Source organism: Marmota monax, unplaced genomic scaffold, assembly GCF_021218885.2.
Source record: "Marmota monax isolate L192 unplaced genomic scaffold, Marmota_monax_Labrador192_F-V1.1 WCK01_AAM20220418_F8-fsc00008, whole genome shotgun sequence".
In the NCBI taxonomy this organism is placed as follows: Eukaryota; Metazoa; Chordata; class Mammalia; order Rodentia; family Sciuridae; genus Marmota; species Marmota monax.
In genome coordinates, this window is record NW_026694432.1 from 23,695,594 (window position 1) to 23,723,508 (window position 27,915).

General features: G+C 62.6%; 1 protein-coding gene across 1 annotated transcript in view; it reads right to left on the reverse strand.

Moving 5' to 3' along the window:
• Ephb2 (EPH receptor B2) overlaps window positions 1-27,542 on the reverse strand; it is a 148,693-nt gene extending 121,151 nt beyond the window's left edge. Inside the window, exon 1 of the mRNA XM_046468656.2 lies at window positions 27,467-27,542. Coding sequence (XP_046324612.2) covers window positions 27,467-27,527 — 61 coding nt within the window. The 5' untranslated portion in view covers window positions 27,528-27,542. The remainder of the gene's footprint in view (window positions 1-27,466) is intronic.
• Window positions 27,543-27,915: the final 373 nt, after the last annotated feature.

Here is a 27,915-nt window from a genome sequence, read left to right on the forward strand (position 1 = left end):
TCGGCTTTCTGAGTGCTCTGCAAGGGGCTCAAGGCCCAGCTGACCCACTGGGGTAGCTGCGAGGCCACAGCTCAGGGAAGGAAGGGCCCAGGTTCACTTCCTTCCCTCAAAGGAGGACCAGGAGGGACACCTGTCCTTGGTGGGTGCAGATGTCCCCTGTGACCCTGGAGACCCGGGAAGCTGCTGTCGTCATCCACAGGCTGGATCCGAACTCGGTCTGAACCCCTCCACTCCCTTCCAGGTTTCTGCTGGATATTTATGATGTGCCCAGCCCCGGGCCAGGGACGAATGAGACAGACCCTGATAAGGACCCCACAGGCCAGAGGTCCCATGACACGTGTGGCCCACCTCCTGGTTTCCAAAAAATTCTGTTCTCTATCTAGGGTGAATTCAAGGAAACTGTGATTTACATATGTGCCGGGAAATTGGAATCAAATACATATAAAAAGAGCACCAAGTCGGCCCTTCCAGGGAACGGGCAGAGGATTCGTCCACAAACCTAATCAGGAAACAAGGTCTGTTCTGAGCTCCCTGGCAGCCAAAGTAAGAAGGGAAGCAAGTTGAGAGCAGAAGATCAAGGGAAAACGGATCAGCAATAGTCAAAACTCACCGCGTGCATGATCTGCGCCACGCATTAAAAGCTCTACGTGGAGAGACACTTAAGCAACCCAGGGAAACAGATAGGATTACTTGCCCCGTTTTGCAGAGGCAAACTGAGACAAGAGGATTAAACGGTTGCTCCAGTGCGAGCCAGGATCTGAACGGGGATCTGACCGAGCATCGTCTGGCTCCTGACCAGGATGCTGGCTGTCTATGTGTACAACCCCAGGTGACCCGGGTGGGTGTTATTGTCTTCGCTGCCAAATGAAGTCACAGAGAGGTGAAGCGACTTGCCCAAGTGTGCACAGCTCCTCAGCAGTGGGTGGGGCCGCCCAGCTCATTGTCCTCTGCCTTGGCAGTCGGGCTCAGTGCCACCACGTCAGGGCCCAGGGCTCACGCCACCCACCCAAGGAGGCAGACGGGTTCATTCCAGGTGACGAGACAGGCCACACCCGAGTCCCAGGTGGCAGAGCCATCCTGACAGCTGGCCTGCCTGTGCTCCCCGCAGGCCGCCCCCGCTGGCACGGGCCCCTGATGACTGGGGGTCTGGCCATGCCAGCTCACAGGCCACACGCCACCCCAAGGGGTCTGCCCCGCTCCCCTGAGTGGGTGAGTCACCTCGAGTCTGTCTGCCCGCTGGGGTCTGCAGGTTCTCGAGGCCCTGTGGAGGCCCTGGGAGGAGGAAGAGGGGCTGAGTCAGCCGACCTCGACCAGAGACTGACCTTGGGCAAACCAGCTCACACTGGGACAGTGTCAATCGTTACCTCAGGTATTCAGTAAGCGCTCTCGGCATAGTGCTTGGGCACACAGAGAGCGCTTAATCAACGTCGGCCGCGCTTCATACCCGTGGTCCTGGCCTGGACCTGGCTGGTGCCCACTGCTCTGACCTCGATGGGCCCCAGCCAGTGACCAAGGACTGGCGCAGACCCTCCTCCCCATCGGCCTGACTGGCGTGAAGCCGAAACCCGGGTTTCGACCCCAGGGGCCGCCCTGAGACAGGCCCGGGCAGGAGGGGCCGAGTGGAGTCGCTTATTAACTAATGGCCACTCGGGGCCTCCAATCCAGGCTCTCGTGGGCAGGGCTCCGGGGACGGTCTAGCCCAGGCCCTGACCTGGGTGCTCCCTTCACCCGGGTCCCCGACACAGGGAGGGGTCCCAGGCACAGGCTCAGCTCCCCGAGAGATGGCCGGGGCTTCCCCAGGTGTGACAGGGCTGATTTCACCCGTGTCCTTGTCCCCGAGTGCTTCTCAGGGGAGTCACGATGCAGGGGGATTTCATTCTTTTGGATGAAGGGGGTTCGTGGGGTCAATAATGGCGCGTGATCGGATTCACTTCAGTTTCACTGAGTGATTCCACTAGAAACAAACTCAGAACAATTAGACCCTCTGCCCTGACACCTGTGTTGTCACATTGGGGTCCAGACCAACTCAGCCCCGTGACCTGCTGCCCTGGATACCAGGTGAGGCCTCCTGCCTCAGAACCCGCCCCACCCCAAGCCTGGACCGCGACGTCACCACGATGGGCGTTGGAGGGAGCCCAGTGGGCGCCCGGCCCCCTCCTGGGGCTCCCAGGGGCCTGGTGAGCAGTGGCCCGCCCTACAGAGGCCGCTGAGGCTCCGGAGGGGAAGCGCCCGATGGGGGCCCCCAGGAGTGAGTGGTCCCGGGGAGGGGCTGGGTCAGCGCCGGGAGCCCTGGGGCTGCTCGGAGGAGGGAGGCTCATTCCCGGGCGTCACGGTAAGAATGAAACAGGGGACCCTGGCCTGAACTTCTCCGTCCAGGACACTTGGACCGGTGGCCAGCAAACCCCAGTCTCCTGCTCTGGACGAGGCTGAGCTGCCCGCCCGGCTGCCCGCCTAAGTTCCCCATGACTCCCCGTGGCGCTGGCCACTGTGAAGGCTGCAGGGCGTTCTGTCCAGCCTCTCTTGTCCCGGGCATTGTCCCCACTGTCAGGACAGCTCGAGGCCAGCAGCTGTGACCTGACCACCCCAGGAGCCCGGAGCCTGCAGGGCAGCACGGCCCCTGGGCTCACAGGGCCAGGAAGGGGACACAGGGGCAGGAGCCTGGGCCTGGGCCTGGCGACCTGCCAGCCACTCCCTCACCGGGGCCGGGGGCTCGCTGTCCCTGAGCCTGTTTCCCACCTGCGCGGGGAGCCGGGGGCCCGGAGCTGGGTCGAGGCCGGCGGTCCCCGTCCCCTAACAACGGGCCCTGCAGAGCGGGCCAGCCCCGGGAGCTCACCTCCTGGCCTTGTCCTGTCATTGTGCCCAGAGGCAGCCATCGTGGGAAGGGACCGTTTGCTCATGGGGCAGAAAACCAGGCTGTCAAGGCAGATGCTCCTGCTTTCCCGAGCCTTCGACGGGTCCTAAACCGATGGGAGGTGACAGGACTCCAGCCCAGAGCCGCCCTCGGTGTGGGGCAGGGGCTGCAGGCGGGCGCAGGGCCTTATCTCCCGGCAGAGGCCAGGGCTTGGGGCTGAGATAAGAGGGAGCCGGGAGGCGGCCAGGTATCCGCGGGGAGGGAGCCACGGCTCCGGGCAGGCGGCGGGGACAGCTCTGCTTGGGAGGGGGCAATAAAGCAGAGGTGTCAGGCGGGGAGACGGGTCCCAGCAGCCCGCGGTGGCAGGGCACACAGACGGAACCAGGCGCGGGGCCTCCAGAGCCAGGCCAGCCCGTCCCTGTCCACACGGAGGCCGTGGTGGCAGGAGGAGCGGGGAGGGGGGGCCTGGCCCCAGAGGGCCACGGTGAGAACGTCACCCACCCTGTCCCCGCACCAGAGAAGGTCCTGCTCTGCTGTCCATTTCATTGAGGAGGAAAACGAGGCTGAGAGATAGAGGAGGCCAAGGCCACCCACGTGAGCGAGGCGGGAAGCAGCCCGGGCGGGGCTGCGGAGGCCGTGGGAGGGGCACCCGGCACAGGGAAGGGCACAGCAGGGGCCAGTTTAGAACCAGCAGCACCCCAGGGGCCGGACAGGGGCAGGTGGCACTTGGCGAGGCACAGAGCAGTTCAGCTCACTCAGAGGCTCCAGAGCGCCCTTGCTCCCTGCTGATGCCACATAGGAGTGCTGTCCCCAACCCGACAGAGCACAGGACCCCTGGCCCACTCGTTCGACTTTTCGAGGGCTGTAAGGGGCACGATGACCCTGGAGGATGCCACCAGCATCTCAGGAGCCGGAGCCTTTGGTGGGCAGGACCATCTCACGAAAGGGACACCCATCTTGCTCCAAAAGTGAATAGTAAGCACAGAAAAGAGGGTGGACTGGACCGATGGACACCCACTCCCCTCAAAGAGGAACGATGCGCCCCAATCGATGAGAACACCACCCAGAGGAAGAGGGCTTGGCTGCACTGGTACCACTGAAAACGATCCCAGGGTCACTGGGGACCTCAAGCTGAGTACAAGGAAGCAACCAAAGGCTCAGGCAAATCGTCTGGGCCTGAAGCTTCAAAAACAGGGTTTATTTAGATAATCCCTCGCCAGGCCCCCCGGCCTCAGCGCCTGGCTTCTCCAAGGATTTATTTTGTGAAAATGTCTCTCTCAACAACTACGTTATCCTACCCCGAGCCAACAAGGGAATTCTTCCCTGTGCTCAAAACCACAAGCCCCGGGCAGCCCTTCTGCCGCCCAGCACGGCTTTCTGCAGCGTCAGGTTATGAATCACTCATCAGATCTGAGAGCCACAGCAGGCCCGGCCGGTGCACGGGCGCCCGCTCCACCCCCAGGCCCGGGGCTGCCGGCGGCACAGGGGAGGCCGGGCCTCCACTCCTGACTTTGACCCCACCAGGGCCACCTGCGTGGGATACCGGAAATGCCGGGCCTGGGATGGGTGGGGCAAACAGGCCTGCCCTTCGCACAGGTGAGCTCCTTGGGGCCTGGGAACAGCCTGGCGGGCTGTGTCCCGTCCTCTCAGCGCATTTCAGAAACTCGGGAGGAAGGGACAGGAGAGAGGTGGTAGAGTCAGGGCAGAAAGGAAAACGCTGCCTCAAGGTGCCACAGCAGTGTCCCCAGCCCCCCAGACCCCGGGGCCCCAGGTGCAGCCTTGCCTAGGGGAACCCCGTCCTGGCTCAGGAGAGCCCCTCCTCTCTGCCAACGCCAGCCTCAGCCTCCCCTGGAAGCCTCTGCAGCAGAGCCCAGCACACAGTAGGTCCTCAGTGAAAGCCTACTGAGTGCAAGGAACAGATACTAGTTAATGACGACTACCCTGGTTAACACACCCTCCAGAGCCAGGGGCCAAACCAGCACCTGGAGGAATGGAGGGCAGACGGGGGATGTGGGGGGGTCCCAGGGCAGGGAAGCCCAGGGCCTGGCTCGGCCACTCGCGAGCCGGACGACCTCTGGGAAAGAGCTTTGCTCCCATGAGCCTCCTCGTCTGCAGTGGGGATGGTCATCCGTGCCACGAAGGGTCAGCATCACGGTCACGGACCTTAGAGCTCGGCATGTTTCGGAACAAGAAAAGGAGACAAAGAGAAGCTGAGACCAGGCTCCCAGGTGCTTATGTCCAGGTCGTCCCCAGGGAGGGGCTGAGCCCGAGGCCCCCAGATGCCGCCTAGCCCCGAGCGGAGATTCCCGGCCTCTGAACTGAGCCGGTGTTTTTCAGGGGCTCAGTGGGTCCTGCAGGGACCCAGAGGCCGTCCAGAGGAGAGCCACCTCCCTGCGCCTGCCGCTGGGTCCCTGCCGCTGGGTCCCGGCTCCTCCAGGGTGCCGCCCGGTCTCAGCTGCATCTGAGCAGCCTGCGTGTTGGGACAATTCCCTCCCACTGCCGAGGTCTTGGGGGGTGTCACATGAGTTTAAAAGCCTCCTGGATGAGGGGGAGTTACTTTACGGGCAGACAGTGTATCCATTCATCCTCATTCATAAAACATGGGCCGAGGGGGAGGGGGAGCCGGCCTGAGCAGACCCTGGGCCCAGGAAGAAGGGACATTCTCCACATTCCAGCCTGGGGGGAGCCCGTGTGGACAGATCACCACCCCGTGGTGTCCTAAGGGTCTGTGAGGGCTGTGGATAAGGGCGGCCGAGGGCAGGGACAGGGCAGGTGCGCTCAGGAGGGGTGTGAGCCGGGCTTTGAAGGGTGAGTAGGAGTTGGCTGGACCGAGCCTGAGAGGAGGGAGGTCCCCTGGGTGACAGCTGGGCCTGAATGGGGGTCTGGGCATGGGAGCTTATGACGTGGATGTGGGAGGACGAGGATGACGAGGACAGCAGAGAAGTCATCAGGGCCAGGTCACCAAGCAGGCGAGCTTGGCCTCGGTAGTGGGGCTGAGCTGACCTTGGAGGGCGGGTGGGGACGCTCTGCAGAGCCAGGGCTCCTGAGGTGGTCCCGGAGGAAGGAGAGGGCTTGGGGTCTGGGTGGAGGGGCGGGGAGGAGCCAGAATGGCTAAAGGGGGGGGGGCGGGGGGGGGGAGGCGCAGCTGGCTCTGGCCCGGGAGCCTCTCCTGGGGACGGCCAGGCAGGCAGATGGGGAGACAGGCCAGCGGGGGGACTCCCAGTCCCCAGACACCCCTGGGGGAGCCAGGGCCACCGCCAAGGTGCAGGCTGAGATGGCCGAGCAGGTCGCCCAGCCTCCTCCCCGCGGCTGGGCCGGGCCGGGGCTGCGGCTGGGCCTGGCTCTGCGCTGGGGGCTCCATTATCCTCGAGGAGGCAGCTGACCCCCCGCCGCCTCACTGCGCCTGGGAAGAAGGGCCCCTCTCGGGCAGGAAGGCCCCGCTGCAGGCTGGGCCCGGGTTGGGCAGCGCCTTTCTCCTCGGTGACCCTGCCACTGTGTCGCGGCACAGGGCGCGGGCAGCCCCTCCCCAGGGCCTGTGCCGAGCTGGGGAAGGGGCCTCCGGGGCCTCTGAGAACCAGACTGCGGCCCCCACTCCTCCCACCCCCGGGGAATCCCGCTGGTGCCCACGCAGTGACCAGGGCCGGTCTGCGGGGCGGGGGCCACTACACAGGGCCCCCGCGTGTGGGAAGGGGACCAACAGCCCTTTGTCTGGCCTCCGCAATGACTGGGGAGAGCAGCCGGAGGGAGGCCTTTGTGCCTCTGGGGCCAGCCCCGGGCCTCCCTACGACACAGCCAGGAGACGCCGCCTTGTCCCCACCGCTCCCCAAGACCAGCCTGCCCGCTGCCCCTTGCCCAGTCGCCCTCCAGGTGCCGTCCTGCCTACGCCGACCAGCCTCCCGAGGACACCAGTGCCACACTGTGTGTCCCCATCCCCCCACGGCTGCCAGAACCACGGCGGCTGAGACCATCACCGTCTGTCTCTGTTGTCCGTTTTGCTGCTGGGGACGGAGCCCAGGCCTGCGCACGCCCTGCCTACCGCGGGGTCACCCCCAATCCTGCTGCCGCTATCTGTACCACGCCCTTCCTTCGGGCCATGCACGGTGGGTGGTGCCTGCAGCTGAAGTTCAGAGAGGGGCAGCAACCTGTAGAAGGTCACAGAGCACTAGGTGGCTGAGCCAGGGTTGGAACCCGCCCCGCGGGGCCCTGGCGCTTATCCACCAAGCGAGACTTGCGAGGCTGCTCTGCTGGCAAATAGGCAGAGGCTCTGCTCCAAGTCCAGGGACCCCTCTGCGACCCCCGACCTCTCCTTGGCGCCTCCTCCCTGGTCAGGCTGGTTTCCAAAGAGCCCTGGGTGCTCTGGCCTGGGGTGAGGGGGTGGTTTCAGGGAAAACCGACGCCCATGATTTAAGCCAGATTCCAGGGCAGACTTTCCATCCTTCAGAGCCCACGGAGGGGCTGAGGTCACACTAGGAAGGGGGAGGGGCTGGGAGTTCCCAGAAGCTCAGACCTGGCCTGAGGCCTGGGTCTGGACAGCAGCCTCGGGAGGACGCTCCCTAGGCCTCCCGGTCGGGGGCGAGCAGGACTGTCACCTCCCTGCTGTGCAGCGTTGGTGAGGCCACCCTCTCTGAGCCCCAGTCTCCCTGCCTCCCAGGCGGCAGGTGAGGTAGGAAGAGCGCGGATCCCCCTGGCTCTGGCCCAGAGCGGCATGGCTGCGGCCTTCGAAGCCTGTGAGTCCTGAGATCATATCTGCAAGTGTGTGCGGGGCGCCAGTTTCCAGGAGGCGGGGGGTTGGCTTTTGGCAGCGTCTCAAGGTTCTCCGTGATCCAGAAGCGAAGGACCACAGCAAAAGAGCCTTCTCCCGGGGTGAGCACATCCCTGGGCCTTCCCCACCTGGGACTGGGGAGCCCGTCCCACTGTCTGCTGAGGGTATCAGAGGCTCGGAGGAGACCGGGAGGTGACAGGATGGGGTCAACTGTCCTGGCTGTGTGGGAGGGGAGGCCGCCAGGACCAGCTGCCTGTAGGCTGGGCCCCCCTGCGGCTGCCCCAGAGCCCCCTCCCTGAGAGGCCCGAGAGACAGACACGAGCCCCTTCCCAGGCCGGCCTCTGAGTGGGGGGCCCTGGCCCGGGAGCTCCCGATGGGCGGGGGACGCCTCTTGGCTGTGCTTTTGTTTAGGAGGCCAGGAGGCCAAGAATCTAGAGACCCGAGATCAGCTTCTGGCCACGTGGTCCCCGTCAAAGCACACCAGCCTGACGCAGGGGTTGGGAACACAGGCTCTGGGCTGGGTGGCCTTGGGAAAGTCCCCAGACCTGTCACAGATTGAGTTTTCCCGCCTCTCCAACACAGATGGCCAACGTCGCGCCTCAGGTGGACGCTACCAGGTAACCGCTGGCACAGGACGAGGCCGGCCGACCGTGGAGTCCGTGTCAGCACTAACGTTGTCAGATGAGTATTAAAGCTTCGTAATCTGACACTTCCGGCCGCGCCTGCCGCGGCTCCTCCAGGAGACATGCACACATCCCGTCCTCCCTGGGTCCTGGCCCCTCCACCTGAAATCCAAGGGGCTGGACAGAAAGGAGCAGGACACACAGAGCTCTGGACAGTCCTGCGGTCCCTGCTCAGGAAGCGACCCGGGGTGGGGAGGGGCTTCTGCACCTGTGGGACGGCCCCTCCCCACCCACGCCCAACAGGCTCTGAGTCTGGGGGTGACGTGCCAGGCCTGGGCCGGATGCTGCCGGTGAGCAGCTACAGACAACGTGGTCTCACAGTGGGCGGTGGGTCACAGGGACACCCCTCCCCGGGACAGGCGTCCGCGGGCTGTGGAGAGTCCACAGCCGGACACAGGGCCCCCGATGGGCTCCATTTCTAAGTTAGAAAATAAAGTGGGGATCCCCTAAGTATTTACCTGCTAGCACAGAGATAGCTCTAAATCCAATCGTGTGAGCGTGTGTGTGCGTGTGCGTGCGTGTGCGTGCGCGTGCACACACCCTGGGGGGCATGGAATGAAATGAGGTCATGTGGAAATGGACTATTTTTATTTCAACGGGGCATTTTAAAAATACTCTTAATTATATGAAGATGGGGGAAAGGTTTTCTCAAAAATTAGAGAGAACTCCGGGAACTGCCCTCGGGCCCACACCCTTCCCAGCCCTCCCACCCCCAGGCGGCCGCCCACCACCTTCTCCAGGGCCTCACCTTTCCCAGGCCCCCTCAGCTCTTGGCGCCCACTCCTGGGAGGCCGCTGGCCCAACATCTGGGCAGAAGGGAGCCAGAATCTGCGAGCCCCACCCTTGAAGCCCTTTCCAAGAGGTTCCTATTTCACCCTCTGCATCCTGGGAGGCAGGTCCTCTTATTATCCCGAAGGCAGGAAGGGCAGGGCCCTGGAGGCTCAGAGAGGGTGCGTCACCAGCTGAGGCCACACAGCCTGTCCACCGGAGCTCTGGAGCCTGGTCCCTTTCCTTAGAGGGTGCCCTCTTCTGGGGCAGGCTCTGCAAGCCCGTACCCAGAGGGCGGTCCTAGGACCAGGCAAGCTGGCTCTGGTGTGAACTGGACAAAGACTAGGCACAGACCTGAGCTGGCTTCTGTGCCTCTGCCCCCACGCAATGTCATTTACTGAGCATTTACTATGTGTCACCTCTTACAGACAAGGAAACTGGGGCTCTGAGAGCAGGAGTCACTTGTCCCAGTCACGCTTGGGAAGAGCTGGCCCCAGGACTGGAGCCAGCTGATGTGGCTAGCGAACCCCTGGGGGCAGCTGTCCCTGACACAGCCCCTAGCCCCACGGGAGGAAGGAGATCTGTGGAAAGTCACCCACGAGCCCCGCAGGCTCCCCCTGCCCTCTGCCTGCTCCGCCCCGGGAGGCTCGGCATGTGCCAGAGCCGCCAGTGTGGCTACCGGGAGCCTGATCGACGGCTCATGTCAGAAACTACGACCAGCACCGCGCACCACGACGCCATCGGAGCCCTTGGGAAGGTGGGGGTGGGCCGGGCCAGAGGGCATGACACCCCCCGCAGCCAGCCACAGTGGGAGACGCTGATCAGGGAGCAAGGCCACCACTGACAGGCCCCTCCACTGCCCGCCAGGGCCGCCAGCCCAGGCTCCCACCCGGGCCCTGCAGAGGCTCCTCGCACCCCCACACCCCCCTGTCGTCCCCCAGTCTGTCCCCTCGTGGCAGTCAGAGCAGCACTTCCTGACACAAGCCTGATCTCGGCACCTCCCAGTCCCTCCTCGGATCCCTGTCAATCGAGCTGGAAGCCCAGGCCCTGCCTCCCACCACCCAGGCACCTGCTTCCTCTGTCCCTCACCCCCAGGTCCAATCTCACTGGAGTCCTTGCACGTTTCTGCCACAGGACCTTTGCCCAGACTGTCCTCTCTGCCTCAAACATCCTCTCTGGGACCCCCGGGGCTCCCTCCCTGCTCCTGCAGACCTCCACTCCCATGTCCCCTCCCCCTGCTTGCAGCCGGCCTCTGACCCCCTCCCCTGCCGCAGCTGTCCCCCCACTAGACACTTGTCGTCAGTTTTTCACATGACTGTCCAATGGGGCAGGACAGTCCTGCTGTCCCCTGTAACCTGCCCACAGTCACACGGTGGCTGGCGAGGGGTTTGCCTGTCCAGAGCCTGTCGGTGAGAAGTAAGAGAAAGGCCCAGCCGCCTTCCCTGGCTCCGAATCCATATCTGCCCACTTGCTAGCCGTGTGGGCCCCGAGTCACTTCCCCTCTCTGAGGACCAGAAGCCTCTTCCGTCCATCTGGCAGGAGGACAAGCCCAGCCCCCCAGAGGGCTGCGTGCAGCCAGCGTGAGCCCCAACCCGGGCCCAGGCGGCCGGATTCACCTCGGCTCTGCAGCCCACCCTGGATCTGGCCCTGGGCCAAGCCCCTGCAGATTTCAATACCAGTCTGCTCAATTAGAGGGAGATGACGGATGTCACAGCACCCTGCCAACTGTCACCCAGAAGAACAGACAGAAGCAAATCCTCCTTTCACTTATCTGAAAACCGTGCCTGTTCATTCTCCCAACTGATACATATTAATTGAGCACCTACTACGAGCCAGGCACGCCACTGGGCCTGGAGAATGTGGGGAAGCCGTCCAGTCGCGGCTCCCATCGCTGTGGAGTTTACAGGGTGCTGGGGAGGAGAGAAGCCCATCAGGAAACACACAGATTACTTCACAACCCTGACTTTGTAATACGCTATCACGGATCCACTGCGGGAGCTCCCTGGGGCTCCTGAAAGGCTTCTCTGGGACAGTGGAAGGCAGTGGACCAGCTGCAGGGACAGCATTCGAACTCCAGGGACCAACCAGCACAAGGGCCCTGTGCTCAGAGACTGTAAGGAACGGGAAGGCCAGAGCACTGGACTTGGACCAGTGTGGGCGATGGAGAGGCCAAGTGAGCAGCAGCCGGACCACACAGGGCCCCCGGGGCCAGGAAGGGTGGGACTTTCTCCCCAAATTAATAGGAAGCCCAGGGCAATGGCTTAGAGAAGCGCACCGCTAGATTCACAGCCCAGCCTGGGCGTGTCCCCTTAGGTAAGTCTGGGTGCTCTGCTGTCAGTGTGGCCTTGGAGCCGGTGTCAGGCCTCCTGACTTAGAGATTTGAAGGCCAAAGGTCGCCTCCCAGAACCTCCTGCCCAGGAGAGAAAGCCTGCTGCCCTCGGACTGGGCATTCTGAAGCTGTCGGGCGCCCGCTGGCTGAGGTCTACCCCGCCGGCCAAGGTCTGCCTGACAGTACAGCTGTCCCGCAGCATCAAAACTGGCCCAGAACTCGGGGAACCTTGGGGCGGCTCCCCCCGAGACCCTAGCTGGGAGGCGTTACCCCGCGGGAGCACATTACCAGGGCGGGTAATTTCTGGAATAAACACAGCTGTGTTTGTCTCCCTGCGCCATGCTGCAGGCGCCACTGCAGACGCCACGGCACACACCACGGCCGCCCGCCCGACACGTGCAGCTGGAGCCTCGCACCTCAGGACCGACGCCGTTGGGGAGCAGAGGAAACGTCCCTCCCGAAGGCCACTGGGTGCTACCACCCAGCAGGATCTGCTGGAGGTCAGTTCAGACCACGGAGTGGGCAGGAGCCTCAGAAGCTTCTCAGGGTGAGGGGGTGGCCTTGGCCATCAGCGGCAGGAAGGTCCCCAGGGCCAGAGTCGGACAGGGAGCCCCTGAGGTCGGTGCGTTCCAGGTGGGAAAAGTGAAGTCCAAGGGAGGGAAATGGGAACATCGGGCCAGGGGTGCCCTCTGTCCAGCCCCGACTTGGCGCCAGGCCCCGTGACAGGCCCCAGAAGCACCCCCGCCTTCACTCAGCTCCCCAGCAGCGGGTGGCCCCTTAGCCTGCAGGTCACAGAGCTCTGCAGATGACAGGTCACAGGAACTCTCTGAGCCTCAGTCTCCTCATCTGCAAAGTGGGGCCACGCACACCACTCCACGGGGCTTTTGCCCCTAGAAGTTTTGTGCAGTTCCAGGGACACTGTAAGGAGCCCACAAGGGGCGGGTGTTCCTCACTCAGTCACTCACTCATTCCATCAGCCGGCATTTATTGAGCACCTGCTGTGCTCCGGGCCCAGTGCTAGGCACTTATAAAGGAAAGAGACCAAAAACAAAACCAAAAAACCTTCACTCTGTGAAGCCGACATTCTTACAGAGAGAAAACTGGTGACTAAATAACGTCCTGTTTTTGTTGTCATTGTTATGTCACTTCCCAGCGTGGTACACAGGTTCAGAGTGGTCACTGATCTTCTGAACGCCCATTTCTCACGTTCATCCACCCCACTCTCAAAAGGGCCAGAGGCAGATGGTAAGTGACACCTCCAGGTCTCCGCATGCAGAAAAGGGAGCCGCCAACTTTAAAGGTCTTGTGTCCCTCAGAAAGAACCTCAGTGGCTAAGGACGCAGCCCCAAGTTCCACCCTGCCACTGGCTTTGTGGGACCCGGGCAGGCTGCTTCCCTTTCCGGGCCTCAGTTTCCCCCACGTCCAGCTTTGGCATTTGCAGGCTGGGTGGTGCTGGGGGTGCTGCGTGGGCTGCCCGTGACCTTCCCCCAGCACCAAGGAGTGACGTGGGTGGGGAGGGACAGGATCCTGAGGTGCTGCCTGGAGCCACAGGACTTCAGGGAGGGGACGGGGAGCCGGGCAGCGGCCCTGTCCTGACTTGTTTCCTCTGCCACCGTCCCGGCCCGTTGTGGCCTCTCCCATCGGCGGAGCAGCTGGGGGCAGGGGCAGCCTGCACCAGGACTGGGCTGCAGAGGCCCCCTGGACCCCCGGCCACCCTCCCGCTCTGCAGCCTCCCTTGCCGGCCTCCACGGCCGCCGGCCTCATCTCCTTCCTGCTTTGGGTTTCTTCCAGCAGCTTCCTCTGGCTTCTGAGACCGACCCCAGCCTCCCCCAGGCCCCTCAGCGGGCGCAACCCCTCTGCCAACCTGCGCCCACTGCCCCTCAGGTGCCTTCAGTCCCTTTCCAGCCTCTTCACTCAGGCTGTTCCCGACTCAGGATCCCCTCCCTCTAAACACGCTTCTGATGTCACAGGCGGAAGGCGCGTCCCCTCTGCCTGCCACACACTCATCCCACACGCGAGTCGAGGAGCCCTTATTGGAAAGGCTTGGGACCAGAGGGTCTGGGATTTCGGGTTTTTTTTTTTTTTTTCCAAATTTTGCAACAACTGCACAAACATAACGATCCCTTGGGGACGGGCCGAGTCTAAACATGAAACACGTGTGTCTCTATTCGCCTTGGACACGGAGCCCGGAGGTCGTCTTACATGGAGCTTTGAGTGCACCTGCGTGTTGCCTGTGACCTGTCACAGGAAGCCAGGTGTGGAAGTTTCCACTTGTGACATCCTGTTGGGGCTCCAAACTTTTGGGGGCCCGGGAGCATGTTGGGTTTTGGACCCTCAGATGGAGGATCCGAGCTTGTTGAGGTCCGCGGCCCTGCACCGCGCTCACCGCTCAACCTGCAGTTTCTCTAACCTACAAAATGAGTTAGTGACTGTCATCGGGGACGGTGAGCACCCAGGACGGCCCCCAGCCCCCACAGAGGCTGCCATGACCGTGTCCATGACGGAGGAGGGACAGGAGGAGAAGGGAGAGGAAGCCGGAGGCGGGGAGGGAAGCTTGCCCACCGACGCCCAGGACGCAGCTGTGACCTCAGGCACCTCGGCTTCTCCCCGAGGCTCTAGCACCCGGAGGGTCTCCACAGCGAGTGCTGAACGGGTGAATGGATGAGGGAAGGGGCGGATTAGGGAAGGAAGGAAGGCCGTGCAGACAGATGAACAGACAGAGCATCCGGGGAGACGGAAGGAGCCAGCCCAGAGCCCAGCAGCATGGCACCCCACGGGCAGCAGAGGATTCTGGGAGCAGACTGCATCCCCTGGCTCTGAGCTCCGGTGCTGCTGGCTGGCACAGGCTGCGCTCACGGTGCAGTGAGTGGACGCTCAGGGCGGCCCCTCCCCACCTGTCAGCAGCCCCTGCGAGCAGGACCCTGTCTCCAGGAGAGTGAGCCCAGCCTGTGGGGAAACACGATTTACTCCGCAGAAATTCCCTCCGGGGGCCAGCGTCCGGGGCTCCCCAGTGCAGAAACTTTGGCAAAGCCACAGTCACGTCTCAGGAGATTTTCCCAACCGGGGGACGGTGCTGACTGCTAGCTCTTCCCAGGGCCAGGAATGGGATGAGGAAATGCACAGAGACCAGAGGGAACCCAGGGGAGAAGTCCGCTCTAGGTTTTGGTGTCTGTTCCTTCTTCTGTTCATTTATCCACACAAACATCCCAAACCACACCACCGTCCGGTCATCAGCCATCCACCTGTCCACCCCCCAGCCCCTCAATCTCCACGTAAGCTGCCCCCCCTTCCTGTGTATCGTCCATCTGACCTTCCATCTGCCTGTCATCCGTCCACCGTCCAATCCGTTAGCTCTCCATGTGCTCCCCTGCTCTCCACCCATCACCCAGCCACCTCCCTGCTCAGCGGCTCAGCCGCTCACCCAAGGATTTAACCAGACCCTCCGGCCACTGCCACTGAGGCTGTCCGGCGTGCTTGGGAGGAAGCCAGGCGTGCAGGCTGGGCTGCGGGATGGCCAACTGGAACAACATTAAAGAGGTTCACTCAAGACACCACCAAGAACACAGAGGCCACCAAGGACGGACGGAAGGAGAGGGACTCGAGAGAGGTCACAGCTCAAACGGGTACAGATGCTCAAGTCCAATCCATCGTTGGGGTAGGCGGTCCTGGGGGTTGAACCCAGGGTGCTCTACCACCGAGTTACATCCACGTCCCTTTTTGGTTTTTATTCTGAGATGGGGCCTTGCTAAGTTGCTGAGGCTGGGACTTATGATCCTCCTGCCTCAGCCTCCTGAGTCACTGGGATGACAGGCATGTACCACTGGGCCTGGCTCAAGCCTGATTTTTTTTTTTTTTTTTTTTGTACTGAGGATTGAACTCAGGGTGCTCGGCCACTGAGCCACATCCCCAGCCCTATTTTGTATTTTATTTAGCGACAGGGTCTCACTGAGTTGCTTAGCACCTTGCTGTTGCTGAGGCTGGCCTTGAACTTGTGATCCTCCTGCCTTAGCCTCCGGAGCTGCTGGGATTATAGGTGTGCACCACTGCACCCGGCCCAAGTCTGATCTGAATAAGCAGCAGGGATAGATGGGAGAGAGGAGGTGAAAGGGCACCAGGCAGGGGGAGGGTGGGCGTAACACGGAGCAGCAGGGAGCACGGTGGACTCTGAGGGTCCCAAGATTAAAAAAACGAGTGAGCAAGCAGGTCCGAGTGCAGCTCAGGGTGAGGTGCTGGCCTAGCAGAGACCGGGTTCCTCCCCAGCACCACACCAGGCAAACAGAGAAAGAGGAAGAGACGGAGATCCAAAGGCCCGAGTCCTCAGTCCACATGGCAAGCTGTGGCCGGGCTAGTCCTCTGCTCCAAGTCCCCCAGATGCTACTATCCCTCCTCACTTCCTGGAGAGAAAGGGCCACGTCCCACTGCGGCTGCCCCCGGCTGTGCTCTGGTGGCTACAATTCAGGTGAACGTGGAGGAAAGGCAGGTCCCGGCCTCGTGGCCAGGACCCCTGAGGCTTTCCTTGTGACGATGAGGAAACAACAGTAGCTCTCGCCCAGCTTGAGGGAGAGCGGGCAGGTGGAGGACTCGGTGAGCGGCAGGCACTGCCAGCTGTCCTCCCGCTGTGTGCCAGGGACAGTGATCTGAACCAAGAGAAGCCGGGCCTCAGGCTGGGTGCGTGTCGCACACCTGTAACCCCAGTCGCTCAGGAGGCCGAGGCTGGAGGACCGCAAGCTGGAGGCCAGCCTGGGCAACTCAGCAGGACCCTGTCTCAGGATGAACTAAAAAGGACCAGGATGGAGCTCAGGGGTACAGCACCCTGGGTTCAATCCACAGTACGGAAAAAAAGAGAATAAAAAGGAAGTGGGGCTTAGACATGAGTCAATTTCCAGTAAACGTTAGTTCTTTGCAACTTCAGGACAAATGGTTTAGGAAAAAACACACATTTATAGAGAGAATGTGACAAGAATGTTCACAATGGTTGAATGTCAAATCTGGGTAGACGAGGGTTTTTTTAACTACACTTTGAACTTTTCTGTAGTTTGAAATATTAAAAAGAAACGGCGACATCAGCTCTTTGGGTCTGCCTTGGAGTCGGTGGGCATGGCTCCGGCTCCCCTCTCCCTGGCCCAGTGACCGAGGTGGCTCTCAAAGTGCCCACCTGTGGAGCTGGAGGAACCCTGGTGACCAGACCCGGGCTGCCTGCTCGGTCACAGCTCCTCCCTGGCACCGGCCGCTGCTGTGATCCCTCCTGTTGTCACGGAGCAGTGAGGAGCGGAGGCCGGAGGCGGGCGCGGTTCAGAACCCCCATCTCCCCTTCCCTAACGCACACCGGGCAGGGGGCTCACTCATTTTAGGGGTGAAAACCTCAAGCTATAGACGGGGAAGTGACTGACCCCCGTGGACACAGCTGTTCAGTGCAGAGGCCAGGATTAGAACACGGTCCTAGGTCCTATCTCCAAAGCGCGGGCCACCCCCACCCCCACCCACCTCCTGCCTCTCTGGGACCTGGGCCAAGGGGCCCAGCCTCATCGCCCTGCAGCTCCGCTAGGGGACGGTCACAAGGGAGTCCCCACCCCAGCCAGCACGGCGTGCTTCCGGGCCAGCCGGGGGCACCCCGAGTCAGGGGCTCCTTGGCGGCTCAGAAGCTCTTTTGACTTTTCCTGAGAGCCACGGGAGCTGCCATCTGAGGCCGCAGGGAGTGACAGCTGACGACGGTGGGGACAAGCCAGAGGACAGACCAGCCAGGGGCCGTGACTCGGGCAGACTCCCTGGGCCACGGCCTTTGGTGGGTTCCATAAAGGCCCCTCGGCCAGAGCCCGAGGCTGTTCCCAGGCCCTGCTCCTGTGAGGCGGGGAGGGGCCCATTGAGGAGGGCCACGTCCCACTGTGCACTAAGCCTCTTGCTCCCCACTTACACATTTCAGATGCTTTTTGTCCTTCCGGCTTCCCATGGACCCAGGCCAAGTGACAAGTTGGTGCTGTGGACATATGTCGCCGCCATAATGGGAATGTTGACCCCACGCTCTCTCCCTGCTGGGGCCAGGCAGCTTGCACCCCGCCCCGCACTGGGCACATCCCTCTCCCTGTCACACAGGACTCTCCAGCTCCCCAGGCACCACACAGGCACAGGGCTCTGACCCGGATCTTTGCACACGCCATCCCATCGCCTGGAACGTCCGCCCCGCCACTTCTTCCCCTGGCCGTTCTTTAAGAATCATCTGAGCCAGGTGCGACAGGGGACGTGCCTGCAATCCCAGTAACTCGGGAGTCCTGGGCAGGAGGATCACAAGTTCAAGGCCAGCCTCAGCATCTAAGCAATTGTCTCCAAATTTTGAAAAAGGGTTGGGGATGAGCACAGTGATAAAGTGCCCTGGGTTCAATCCCAGTCCCACAAAGACAAAAAAGAGTCTTAGAGTCGACTCTTCCACGAAGCCTTTCCTAACCTCATGCTATGGTTGAAGAATCTGAGGCTCAACCAGGTAAGTTAAAAGGGCCAGTGTCACGCTGTCCCCAGTGTGAGACCCAGAGGTCCACCTAGCCTGGTTCCTCTCCAAAACAGGTGCTTTCTGTCCCACCACTGTCCTCACAAAGAGGAAACCAAGGGAAGACGCGTTCTCTGCCTTTGTGCCACGTGCCTGCAAGATGGATCTAGTGTTCCTGGATTGTTTGGCGAGTGGGAAACAGGGACCATGCAGGGAGGTCACAGGTTCCCAGTTCAAGGCTAAGAGGCGAGTTCTAAGCCTACTGCCCACGGGCAGTGTGACCTTGGTGAATCCACACAGTCCCGTAGCCCGGATGTCCCTGCCTGCACAGGGGTGATGACAATACCCTGCCACTTCTTCCCCCAAACACCTAAAGGAGAGCTTATCAACTGCCCCTGAGCCAAGTCCACAAGGCAAACCCGGTTTGAGCTGGTGAGACCGTATTCCAACACCAGCTCCCCACAAACACCAGAACTGCAAATCATTCTGGCGAAACTGCCCCGACCCCGGCCCAGGGACGTGGTCAGGCGTGGTGGCTCCTGGCCTCTTTGGCCTGGCGTGGGCTCTCCCTGGGGCACCACTGTCTGACCAACACCCCCTTGTCCTCACTTAGCCAGAGTCGGGCCAGCTCGTGGGTCTGCGTCTCCGACCAGGACTCTTGTCATTTACCATCTGTGTGACATTGGGCGTAGTTTTCCTTTTGGTCACCACAGAGGCCCGGTTCCTTGCTCGATGGTTGGCACGGCCTAGGCTGCTCCTCCCGCGCTTCTCTGGGGGCGGCCCTCGCAGCCCGGTGCCTGCACCCCACCTTCTCTGGCCACATTGGTCCGAGCAGGTCTGACAGCCATGGACCCACACACGCCTGGAGTGTGCATGCGGTGGCCTTCTTGGGCATGTGGTGGCCGCTGGCCCAACTGAGAATGACGGCTGCCACTGCACCTCTATGGGCTCTCTGCGCTGAGCGAGGAAAACAGGTGCTCCCTGCACAGCCTCCTGCCACCACGGCCCCGGCTCACCCCCTCACCCAGGGGGGCAAGGCACACCGTGGTCCCAGCTCTCAGATCCCCCCGCAGCAGCCCGAAGCCTCCTTCCCCGGCCTCCTTCCCTGGCCTCGGCCTCACGCAGGGCCTTGAATACCCGTGTCTCGGGGCCGCCCTTCTCAGTAACCTGCACAGAGACCTATTCTGTGCCCATCGTGAACTAGGTTTGGTGCCAGGAATGGGACACAAGCTGCAGCGAGAGTCCCCGCCCCCTTGGGAAGGGCAGACGACCCTGGAAATCAATGGAGATCAGTGCTGGGGAGGGAGGGAGAGCGCTCCCCACTCCAGGCACCCCCACCCCCGCTGGGCCATGAACTCTGAGGACGGAGGACCGAGGACGGTCTCCGAATAGGGCTTCCGCAACCCAACACCAAGCACCACGATGCCCCCCATGAGGGTGGCCCAGAGCAAACTCTGGAGCCCAGGGTAGCCCAGAGCTCATGGAGCGGCATGGCGGGAGGAGGGGACAGAGCTCCGAGCGTCCCCTCCAAGACCCGACCAAGGGCGGAACCCGGACAGTGACCCAGGATCGTTATCCAAGTTCAACTTTTCTGTGTTCAGCCACCGGGTGAGACGCAGGGCTTCTCCCCAAGGACTGGGCAGGAAGCCACGCCCGTGAGCCCGAGGAGGAAGCCTGGGGTGACCTGAGCTGGCTCTGTGACTTGCTTTGACTGACAGGACACTAGAGGCGAGGTTTTATGACATTAGCGCGAGGCCCTCAGGAGTCTTGCAGGGTTGGGGTTGTGGCCCAGCAGTCAGGGGTGTGGCCCAGCGGCCTGCGCAGGGCCCTGGGCTTGGTCCTGGGCTTCCTAAGAGACAGTGCTGCCGTTTCCTCCCCACCCTTGGAGTTCCGTCATCGCGGAAAGCAGCTCAGTCTAGTCTGGTAGCGGCAGTGATCCCCGCCAGGCCATGAAGGTGTACACAGGGTCATGATGAAACTTCAGTCCCCCTTGCTGGGTGACCCTGGCTGACACCACATGGAGCAGAATCAGTGCCCAGCGGAGCCCAGCCACCCCACTGAGTTGGGAGAACTACTAAATCACTCTCAGAAGCCAGAGGCTTTGGAGTGGCTTAGGACACAGCCATAGATGACAGACCCACCTCCCAGGCGCCTCCTCCCCTCCTGAGGCCCAGCCCTGGGCACCAAACCCTGGAGCTGGAGGGAGCCCCAAGACTACTGAGTCCCAGCCCCTTGTTATACAGAAGAGGCAGCTGAGGCCCGGGAGGACCCCAAGCGATTTATCCTAGTTACAGAGAGTCACGGGCAGCCCCGTGGGGCGGCTGGAACCTCAGGGGCCAGGTGGGTAACACTAGGAGGGCTCAGCGTCCTGTCTGAAGAGGCAGCAGCTCTCAGGCTCCAGCCCACCGTGGTCACGTGGGAACACGGGCCCCGCGAAGCCAGACTGTCTGACTTTTCAGAGGATCCAGAAACAGGATTTTTTTCTGTGGAATCTCTTCGTTTCAAAATGAGGACTAAGAATTCAAACAACCTCTGATCTCTGTTGGCCTCGGCCTTCAAGTTCCGTCCAGGCGCTGGCTTTGGGCAAATCATATTATTCCCAGGCCTCGGTTTCCCCATCTCTGAAATGGGTCCCCTGGCTCCTGTCCACCTCCAGGGCTGCTGTGAGACCCGAGGAGCTCACGCACTTGGCAGTGCAGCTGCCGGTGGCCCCGTGACTGTCCCTGGTCCTCTCTGTCTGTGGAGGCACCCCTTACCGTGTAATGAGCTAACACCCGATTTGTCTAAGTTACAACAACATTATTCTGACCATTATGACAGAGATTGCGTTTTTATGGCAGGTTTGTGAGTTCCAGAACCCTCCCGCCTGCATTATCTCAGGATGTGGATGGAGTCAGAGGCTGGACGGCTGCCCCGGAGACCCTCACAGAGCCAAGCCGCTCCTCGGAGCCGGCAGGCGCGTTCCAGAAGCGGCTGGAGCGGAGAGCGCGGCCTCAGAGTCTGAACCCGGGCCCAGGGTTCGAATCCCTGCTGTGCCATCTCATCTGTCCTTGGGTCAATCACTCTCTGAGCCTCGTTTTCCTCATCCGGAAAATGGGGGTCATCAGGCACCACACGGGGGCTGCCAGGGCAACACAGACTGTGGCCTCGGTGTCACGTTGGGCACGACGCGGCATGGAAGGGGGTGACGGGAGGCACTGGGCCAGAAAGCAGGGGAGAGCTGGAGTGGAGCCTGCTACAGTGGCGGCCACATCCCCTACTTGGGTCCACTCCCAGTGGGGTCAGGCAGCAACCAACAGTCCCATGTGCTCACGCTGCCCGGCCCTGGGGCACATACCCTGCTGTCTTCCTCGGTGACACACCCGTTCCTCAGGACCAGCCCGAGATCTGGGAACTACTGTCATCCTCATTTTAGAGACAAGGGGTCCCACGCTCAGAGACCGTAAGTGACACACCAGAGGACGCCCAGAAAGGGACAGTCTGACCCCAGGGTGTACTGCACAGGGAACACGAGGAGAGTGGCCAGGGCCAAACCAAAGGGCTGAGGATTTCAGAGAAAGTGATGGCATGTGGCCGGGGCACAGGGTGCTGAGGTCTCCGAGTCACGACAGGGACGGTCTGTCCCCAAGGTCCCCCTGAACCCTCCCTGCGAGCCTTCAATGCCCCCAATATCTGGTTTGCAGAGGAAGAAACGGGCTCAGAGAGGTCACAGAGCAGGCCACCTCCCCATCAGAGATGCGGAGCAGCAGATGGCCTCAGGAAAGGTCACCTAGCCAGACTCAGGCTTTTGTGGCCTGGGAGAGCCCCCGGGTGACACAGGGACATCGGGGAGACAGGTATCCCCTCCCCCACCTCCGGAAGGCAGCTGCTTTAAAAGGCCCTAAAACGCCTGCTTTCAAGCGGCCTTATCAGCCTGATCCCAATCAGGAAGCTCCCAGGTGCTGCCACCAACGGCCACCCAGCCCTGGCCGCCCCGCCCTGCTCTGTGCAAACATCCCCTGGCCTCCCCAGCGCCCAGCCTCGGGAGGCGGGCATGGGAGGCGGCAGGGATCTGATTGATTTCACTTCATTTCAGTCTTTCCCAGTTTCCGCCTGAGCCTCCTCCCCCTCCCTGGGGTCCTGGTTTTATCTGAGGCCACTGGGGGGCAAGCGCCTGCCGGGTGGAAAGACCTGGAGGTGTGTTAAGAACAGATCCCCCAGCCTCCTCTCCTGCTGCCAACCTCCAGTGAGCCCGGAGGACGGGCCAGGCACAGGACCAGACAGGGCCTGGGTGGCAGGTGGGGCCTGGCCCACCCAGGCCAGGAAGCCTGCCCCGTGTGCACCCCACTAGCCCTCCAGGGGACCAAGACCCCCGCCTGGCCCAGCCCAGGCCTCCTGCCACCAGCCAGCCCCCACTGCCCCCTCCTGCTGGGGGCTTTTGTGTCCCGGATCTGGTCTAAGGCCTAAGCTCACAGCAGAGCTGACCAGTCACCACCTGGGCTGGGCGTCCTCAAAGAGCCCAAGAACCCGCCCCCACTTGGCACCACTGTTGCACGTTGAGGAAGGGGCCAAAGACCAGGGACAGCCGACAGGAGGGATGGGGCCCCAGTGGGCGGGGGCGGCATGGGGGCAAGCTCAGGACCCCTGAGGGGGAGAAGCAGCCCCACTCACTGTGCCCAGGGTCACCTGGTATCTTCACACTAAGGCCCTGTCCCCAGAAAGACCCACTTAGCTTCCCACGTTGCATCGTGATCTCAGGGTGATGGCGGAGCCCAGGATTCAGGAGGGCCAGGGGCAGCGGACCTGGTCTGAGAACCTTCACGGTTTCCCCGGGGTGGTCCTGAGGCAGGAGCAGAGGGGGAGCGGGGCCACTCACCCTTGAGGGGTCACTGTCCCTAGGCTGGGGAAGCTGGGAGCCTATGGAGGGGGTAGGGGAGGTGCTAAGGACTAATGTGTCACCCACAATCCAGATGCTACAGGGGCCAGGTCAGGACCCAGGGGCCAGGCCAAGGAAAGGGACCCGGGACCAGCTCACCATGTACATGGCCATGTGCCTGAGCCCCCCCCCACCCCCGTGTCTGGGAACCTGAGGAGTGGAGCCGAGGGTGGCTGGGCCCCAGCTCCAGGGCACACAGCGTAATGCTGGGATTCGAACCCAGGTCTATGTGGCCCTAAAGCTGCCCTGTTTCCTCCCCACACTGCCCTTGACATCCATTGGCCCCAGCTGCTCTCAGAACCCCTTCTCCCACCCGTGACGCTCGAGATCTTCGACGGATGGAGGACGGGGCCAGCAAACCAACTAGCTCTGGAGCCCGACAGGACAGTGCTTGGCCCTCACCTCGAGGCCGGGCTCCCTGGCTGAGGGCACCCTCCCCTGAAATGAGAAGCAGAGAGGAGCAAACACGCAGGGGACACCGACTCCTAACTGGTCCCACCAAAGATCGCCGGGTCTCGAAGACGTAATGCCCAAGAGACGGGCCAGTAGGGTGTTTCTGTCCATCATCCCCAAACACCCTCCTGCATCCCTGCTCGAAAGCCCCTCGGCGTCTCCCACCGGGAAGACCTCCCTGATTCTCCTGGCCAGGTGGCTCTTGTCCTCGTCCCTGTCTCATCTCCCCGGTGCTGCGTCCACACAATAGAACACGTGTACTCCTTCGCACCCGCCACACGTGCAGGGCTCCCTGGCCACAGCCCAGGCACCAAGCACCCGCGTGGCTGGGCAGGGTCCTAGGCCCTGGAGAAGCTACGCAGTGACCATGGCAATCAGAAGGACTTCTCTCCAGGGTTGAGAGTCCAGCAGCCCAGGTGTCTGACTCCTGGAGGAGGCACCGGGTGGTGCAGAGCCACAGGAAGCCGGTGGGATGGAAAGTATCAAAACTGGGTCTAGATGAGGCAATCACGAGAAGGACTCTGGGAAGGTGGCATTTGAACAGAGCTCTGGGGACCACAACTATGGACACAAGAATGGGTCAGATGGGTCCCTCAAGTGCATCTTATGGGAACGATGCGGGGCCAGACCTGGCTCATCTGAACGGCCCCGTGAGCAGGAAGTCAGTGATCTTTTCAAACACAGATCTGGTCAGGTCCCTCGATGGCTCAAGAACCTTCAATGGCTCCCTGCTGCCCTCAGCACAGAACCAAACATCTCAGCCTTCCACCCTAGCCTTTCCGGACCTGCCCTGCACACCCAGGCTCAGTCTCGAGTCTGCTGCTGCCCTCCGTGCCCATCCCCGGGGACACACCCAGGTGAGTGCCTGACCCTCCTGTTCCCTGCCTTCCCATATGCCGTTTCCTTTTTCAGACAAAATTCTCCTCATCCCCATGATCCCAACCTCCACGACTCTTAAGAGCGCAGTCCGTTAGCGCGCCAGGTGGCGAAGGGAGGCGCAGGGCCGAGAACACGGGCAGAGCGCAGCGCCGTAAAGGACGAAGTAACCCTTCTCCAACCCTCCACTGCTGCCCCAGGTGGCCCTCCGCGCCCTCCTGGCAGCACTCTGGGGCACGCTTCGCACCTCCTACTTGCCAACGGTTTTCCCTGTCAGCCCGTCCGTCCCCAGCTCCCTGCCCGCCCCGGGGTCCAGCGCCACCAGCCAGAGAGCAAGCTCCACAAATATTTGGAGAGCAAATGAAATGCGAGGAGACCTGCTCCTCTAGACCTCAACCTTTGGATTCCATCTAGTGGTGGGTCTGCCACCGTCCTCTTGTCCTGTTGAATGTGTCCCCCGGGGTCCTCCATCCCTCTCCAAGCCTCGACTCCAGATGTTCCACACTCTGTTTTTCTTGAAGGGGTCTCGCGGTTTGGGGGAGATATGACACTTAACATCCTAACCCAGGAATCCCCTCCCCGAGACACACACACACACACACACACGCACGCACGCACGCACACGCACGCACACACGCACACCAACACTCCCACGCCCTCTCCTCCTCACATTCCTCAGGCTGGAGCTGGGGATTTCCTGGGCTGGGGCTCAGGCGTCCTGCTGTGGGCTGGGAGCTACAAAGAGAGGAGGGAAGGGCCGCAGCCAGGGGTCTCTGGGTGCTGGAAGCAGCACGGCTACCCTCCCAGCCTCAAGCCTCTGTCCCGTCCCCACAGGCCAAGCTGCTTCCAGGGAGGGCAGCAGGTGTCCCCTGGATGTGCCATGAACCACCCTCCCTGTCTTCCATTCCACAAAGGCCATGCCCAGGGCTTCAAGGGAGACTTTTCTCTCTCTGTGCCCTGGTTTGATCCTTACAGAAATCCGTCAGACAGACAGACAGGCTTGATGATCACCCTTGTTTGACGGATGAGGAAAATGAGGCTCAGACAGGAGAAGGCAGGGTGACATGCAGGATGGACTCCCGAAGACAGGGTGAGACCCTTTCACGGCCCAGGGAAACTGAGGCCCCTGGAAGGAAGGGAGGGGCCCAGGGGCCCACGGTAAATTAGAAGCAGCCCCCCCTGACCTCTACCAGCTCCCCTGAATATGGCCAGCTCTGTGGTCACTCCTAACGGAGTAAATTCCTTAGGGTCCAGGGAACCAGGGAAGCCCCGAAGCAAGGTCTAGGGTGCCCACGGAAGCTCTCCTTCCACTCTGCTGCGGACTCCTTCCACATCCTGCCCCCAAGTGGCAGTCCAAGCAGCCACCCCCTCCCGTGACATGAGCAGCCAACGAGCCCTGGGTCCAGGGCCAGGGCAGTCAGGCCACAGCCCACCAGATTCCAACCACCCCCTGCCAGGGTCAGGGCTGGACAGACACGGCCCTACCATCTACCCACAGTAATTAAAAACACACCCAGGCCTCTTCCAACACGAGAGAGGCCAATTTTCTTCCCTCCAGCACCGCTGACTGCAACCTAAATAGCAATATTTATGCCAAGCTCCCCCAACTCTGTAAACATCCCAACGTATAGTGGGCCAGCACATGAGTCATTTCCCCAAACCAGAGTTAATAAGTGGTACCTCAGCCGTCTTCCAGGGAGCTCCGGCCAGCAGCCGGGTCCCAGAGCTGTCCTCCACACCCAGGGCCGATGGCACCCTTGGTGCCTAGCAGCCCCGCTCTGGGAAACCACAGGCAGCCACCAAACCCTCCAGGAGCTGGAGGACAGCGGACTCTGGGCCAGAAACTGTGGCTGCCATCCAGGGACACCCTCCCACCCCCGGACTGTGGCCACTAAAGTGCTCATTACTGAGAGAGACTAAAGTTATAGCATGGGGTCCCCCATGACGCCATCCCCAGAGGCTGTGACCCGCGTGCCTGTTCTGACCAGGCCATCACTTCGAGAGGGGAAGGGCCTATCACCTTGGAATGGCCGGGCAGAGGGTGAATATGCCTCACCCCTCAGCCTCTGGGGCAGAACCCTGGAAGGGGTCACCCTGCTTAGGAACAAGAAAGCCCAGCAAAGTGAGTAATGCCTCCGAGACCTCAGATCAGGGTTCTATGTCTATGCCCCAGCAGCCGCAGGGTGGGACTCTGCACTTTCCTGAGCCTCAGTTTCTCTATTTGTTAAAGGGGAGTAAGAAGCATGACCATCTGGCTCCCTGGAAGGCTTATTTTGAAGGATTCAACACAATTGTGGGTGGGAAAGCACTTTGTAAAGCCTGAAGTACCTTGTCAACAGCGCAGCACGTTGTAAACCACAGAGCGCTCTGTATAGTGCAAAGTACTTCACAAACTGTAAAGCCATTTGAAAACTGGAAAGCCCAGTGCACACGAGAAGCATTATTCGGATCCATTCCTTGCCCTATGAGCTCGGCCATTCCTGGTGGACACACCCAGACCCCACTAACAACTTTCCCTCTAGAACCGGTCAGCCACTCCGGCCCCCCGGGGTCGGGCGGTACCAACACCAAAGGCCACACGGGGAGAGGGCCCAGCGACCCTGGCCAAGGCCAACACATGGCACGGGCATCTGGTCCAGCCCTGATGGCAGCTGGAGAGTTCCCGGGGCTCCTGCCGCCACGCTGAGCTCAGCCACCCCGCGGGGCGGTGGCCGGCGGGGGGTGCCCGGAGACCCCGCGCGGCGGAGAGATGCCCACGGACCCATCCCCCGCGCAGTCCTCCCGGGGAGGGGACCCCATTGTACGCCGCGGGCGACGGGCAGGCACCGGCGCGGGGCTGGCGCGCTCACTTGCACTCTGCCAGTCCCCGCTCTCCCGGTCGCCGGGCCCCACTGCGGGGGAGCGAACCCGGAGCCCCCACCCAGGCCAGCGCGGAGCCTCCCTCCCTCCTCTGCCTGCCAAACTTTGCAGCCCCGGCTGCGCGCCGCGGCCCCCGGCCCGCGCCCCTCCACCCGGTGCCGAGCCAGGCCAGGCCGGCGCGAGGGGCTGCAGGGCCAGGGCGGCGGGCGCGCGTGGGCAGCCCCCGGCCCTGGGCGGCGCTCGCCCGGCTGGCTACAAAGCCTCGGCAAGATGGTCCCTTCGCCTCCTCCTGGCACAGTCAATCAGCGCCCGCCGCTCCCCGGGCGCCCGCGGGGCCCGCGCCTCCCAGCGCGGCCGGACACACCTCCCCGCGGCCACCTGCGCCCGGCGCCCGCCCCGGGGCAAACTTTGCGGGCCGCGGGCGGAGGTGGGCGCCGGGGCCACGGTGCCGGCCGCTCCCCGCCCCCACCGCGCGCCCGCCCGCCCGCTCACCTTCCACGGCGGCGAGCAGCGGCAGCAGCAGCAGGGCGGCCCCCAGCCGCCGCAGGGCCATGGCTGCGCTTCCCGGCGCCTCGGGCCGCGGCGCCGCGGGGCCCAGGCGGCCCGGGCGGGAGCGCGCGCCCCGGGCTCGGGGGGCCGGGGGGAGCGGCGAGGCGCGGCGCACACACAGCCGCCGCCACCGCGCAGCCAGCAGAATGAGCCATCCAGCCCGGGCAGAACGGGGACCCGGGCTCCGCCAGCGCTGGGCACGGCCCACCTGAGCCGCGGGCGCGGGGGGAGCCCGGCCCGGTCGCCGCCCCCTGCGCGCGCCCCGCGCCCCGGCTGGTCGCGCGCCGCCCCGAGCTCCGGCCCCCAGAGTCCGCAGGGCCACCCCTGGGTTGCGCGGGCGCTGGGGCGCGGCGACCCCGCGCTCTGGGATGGCCGGGACCCCGGGTTCCCCC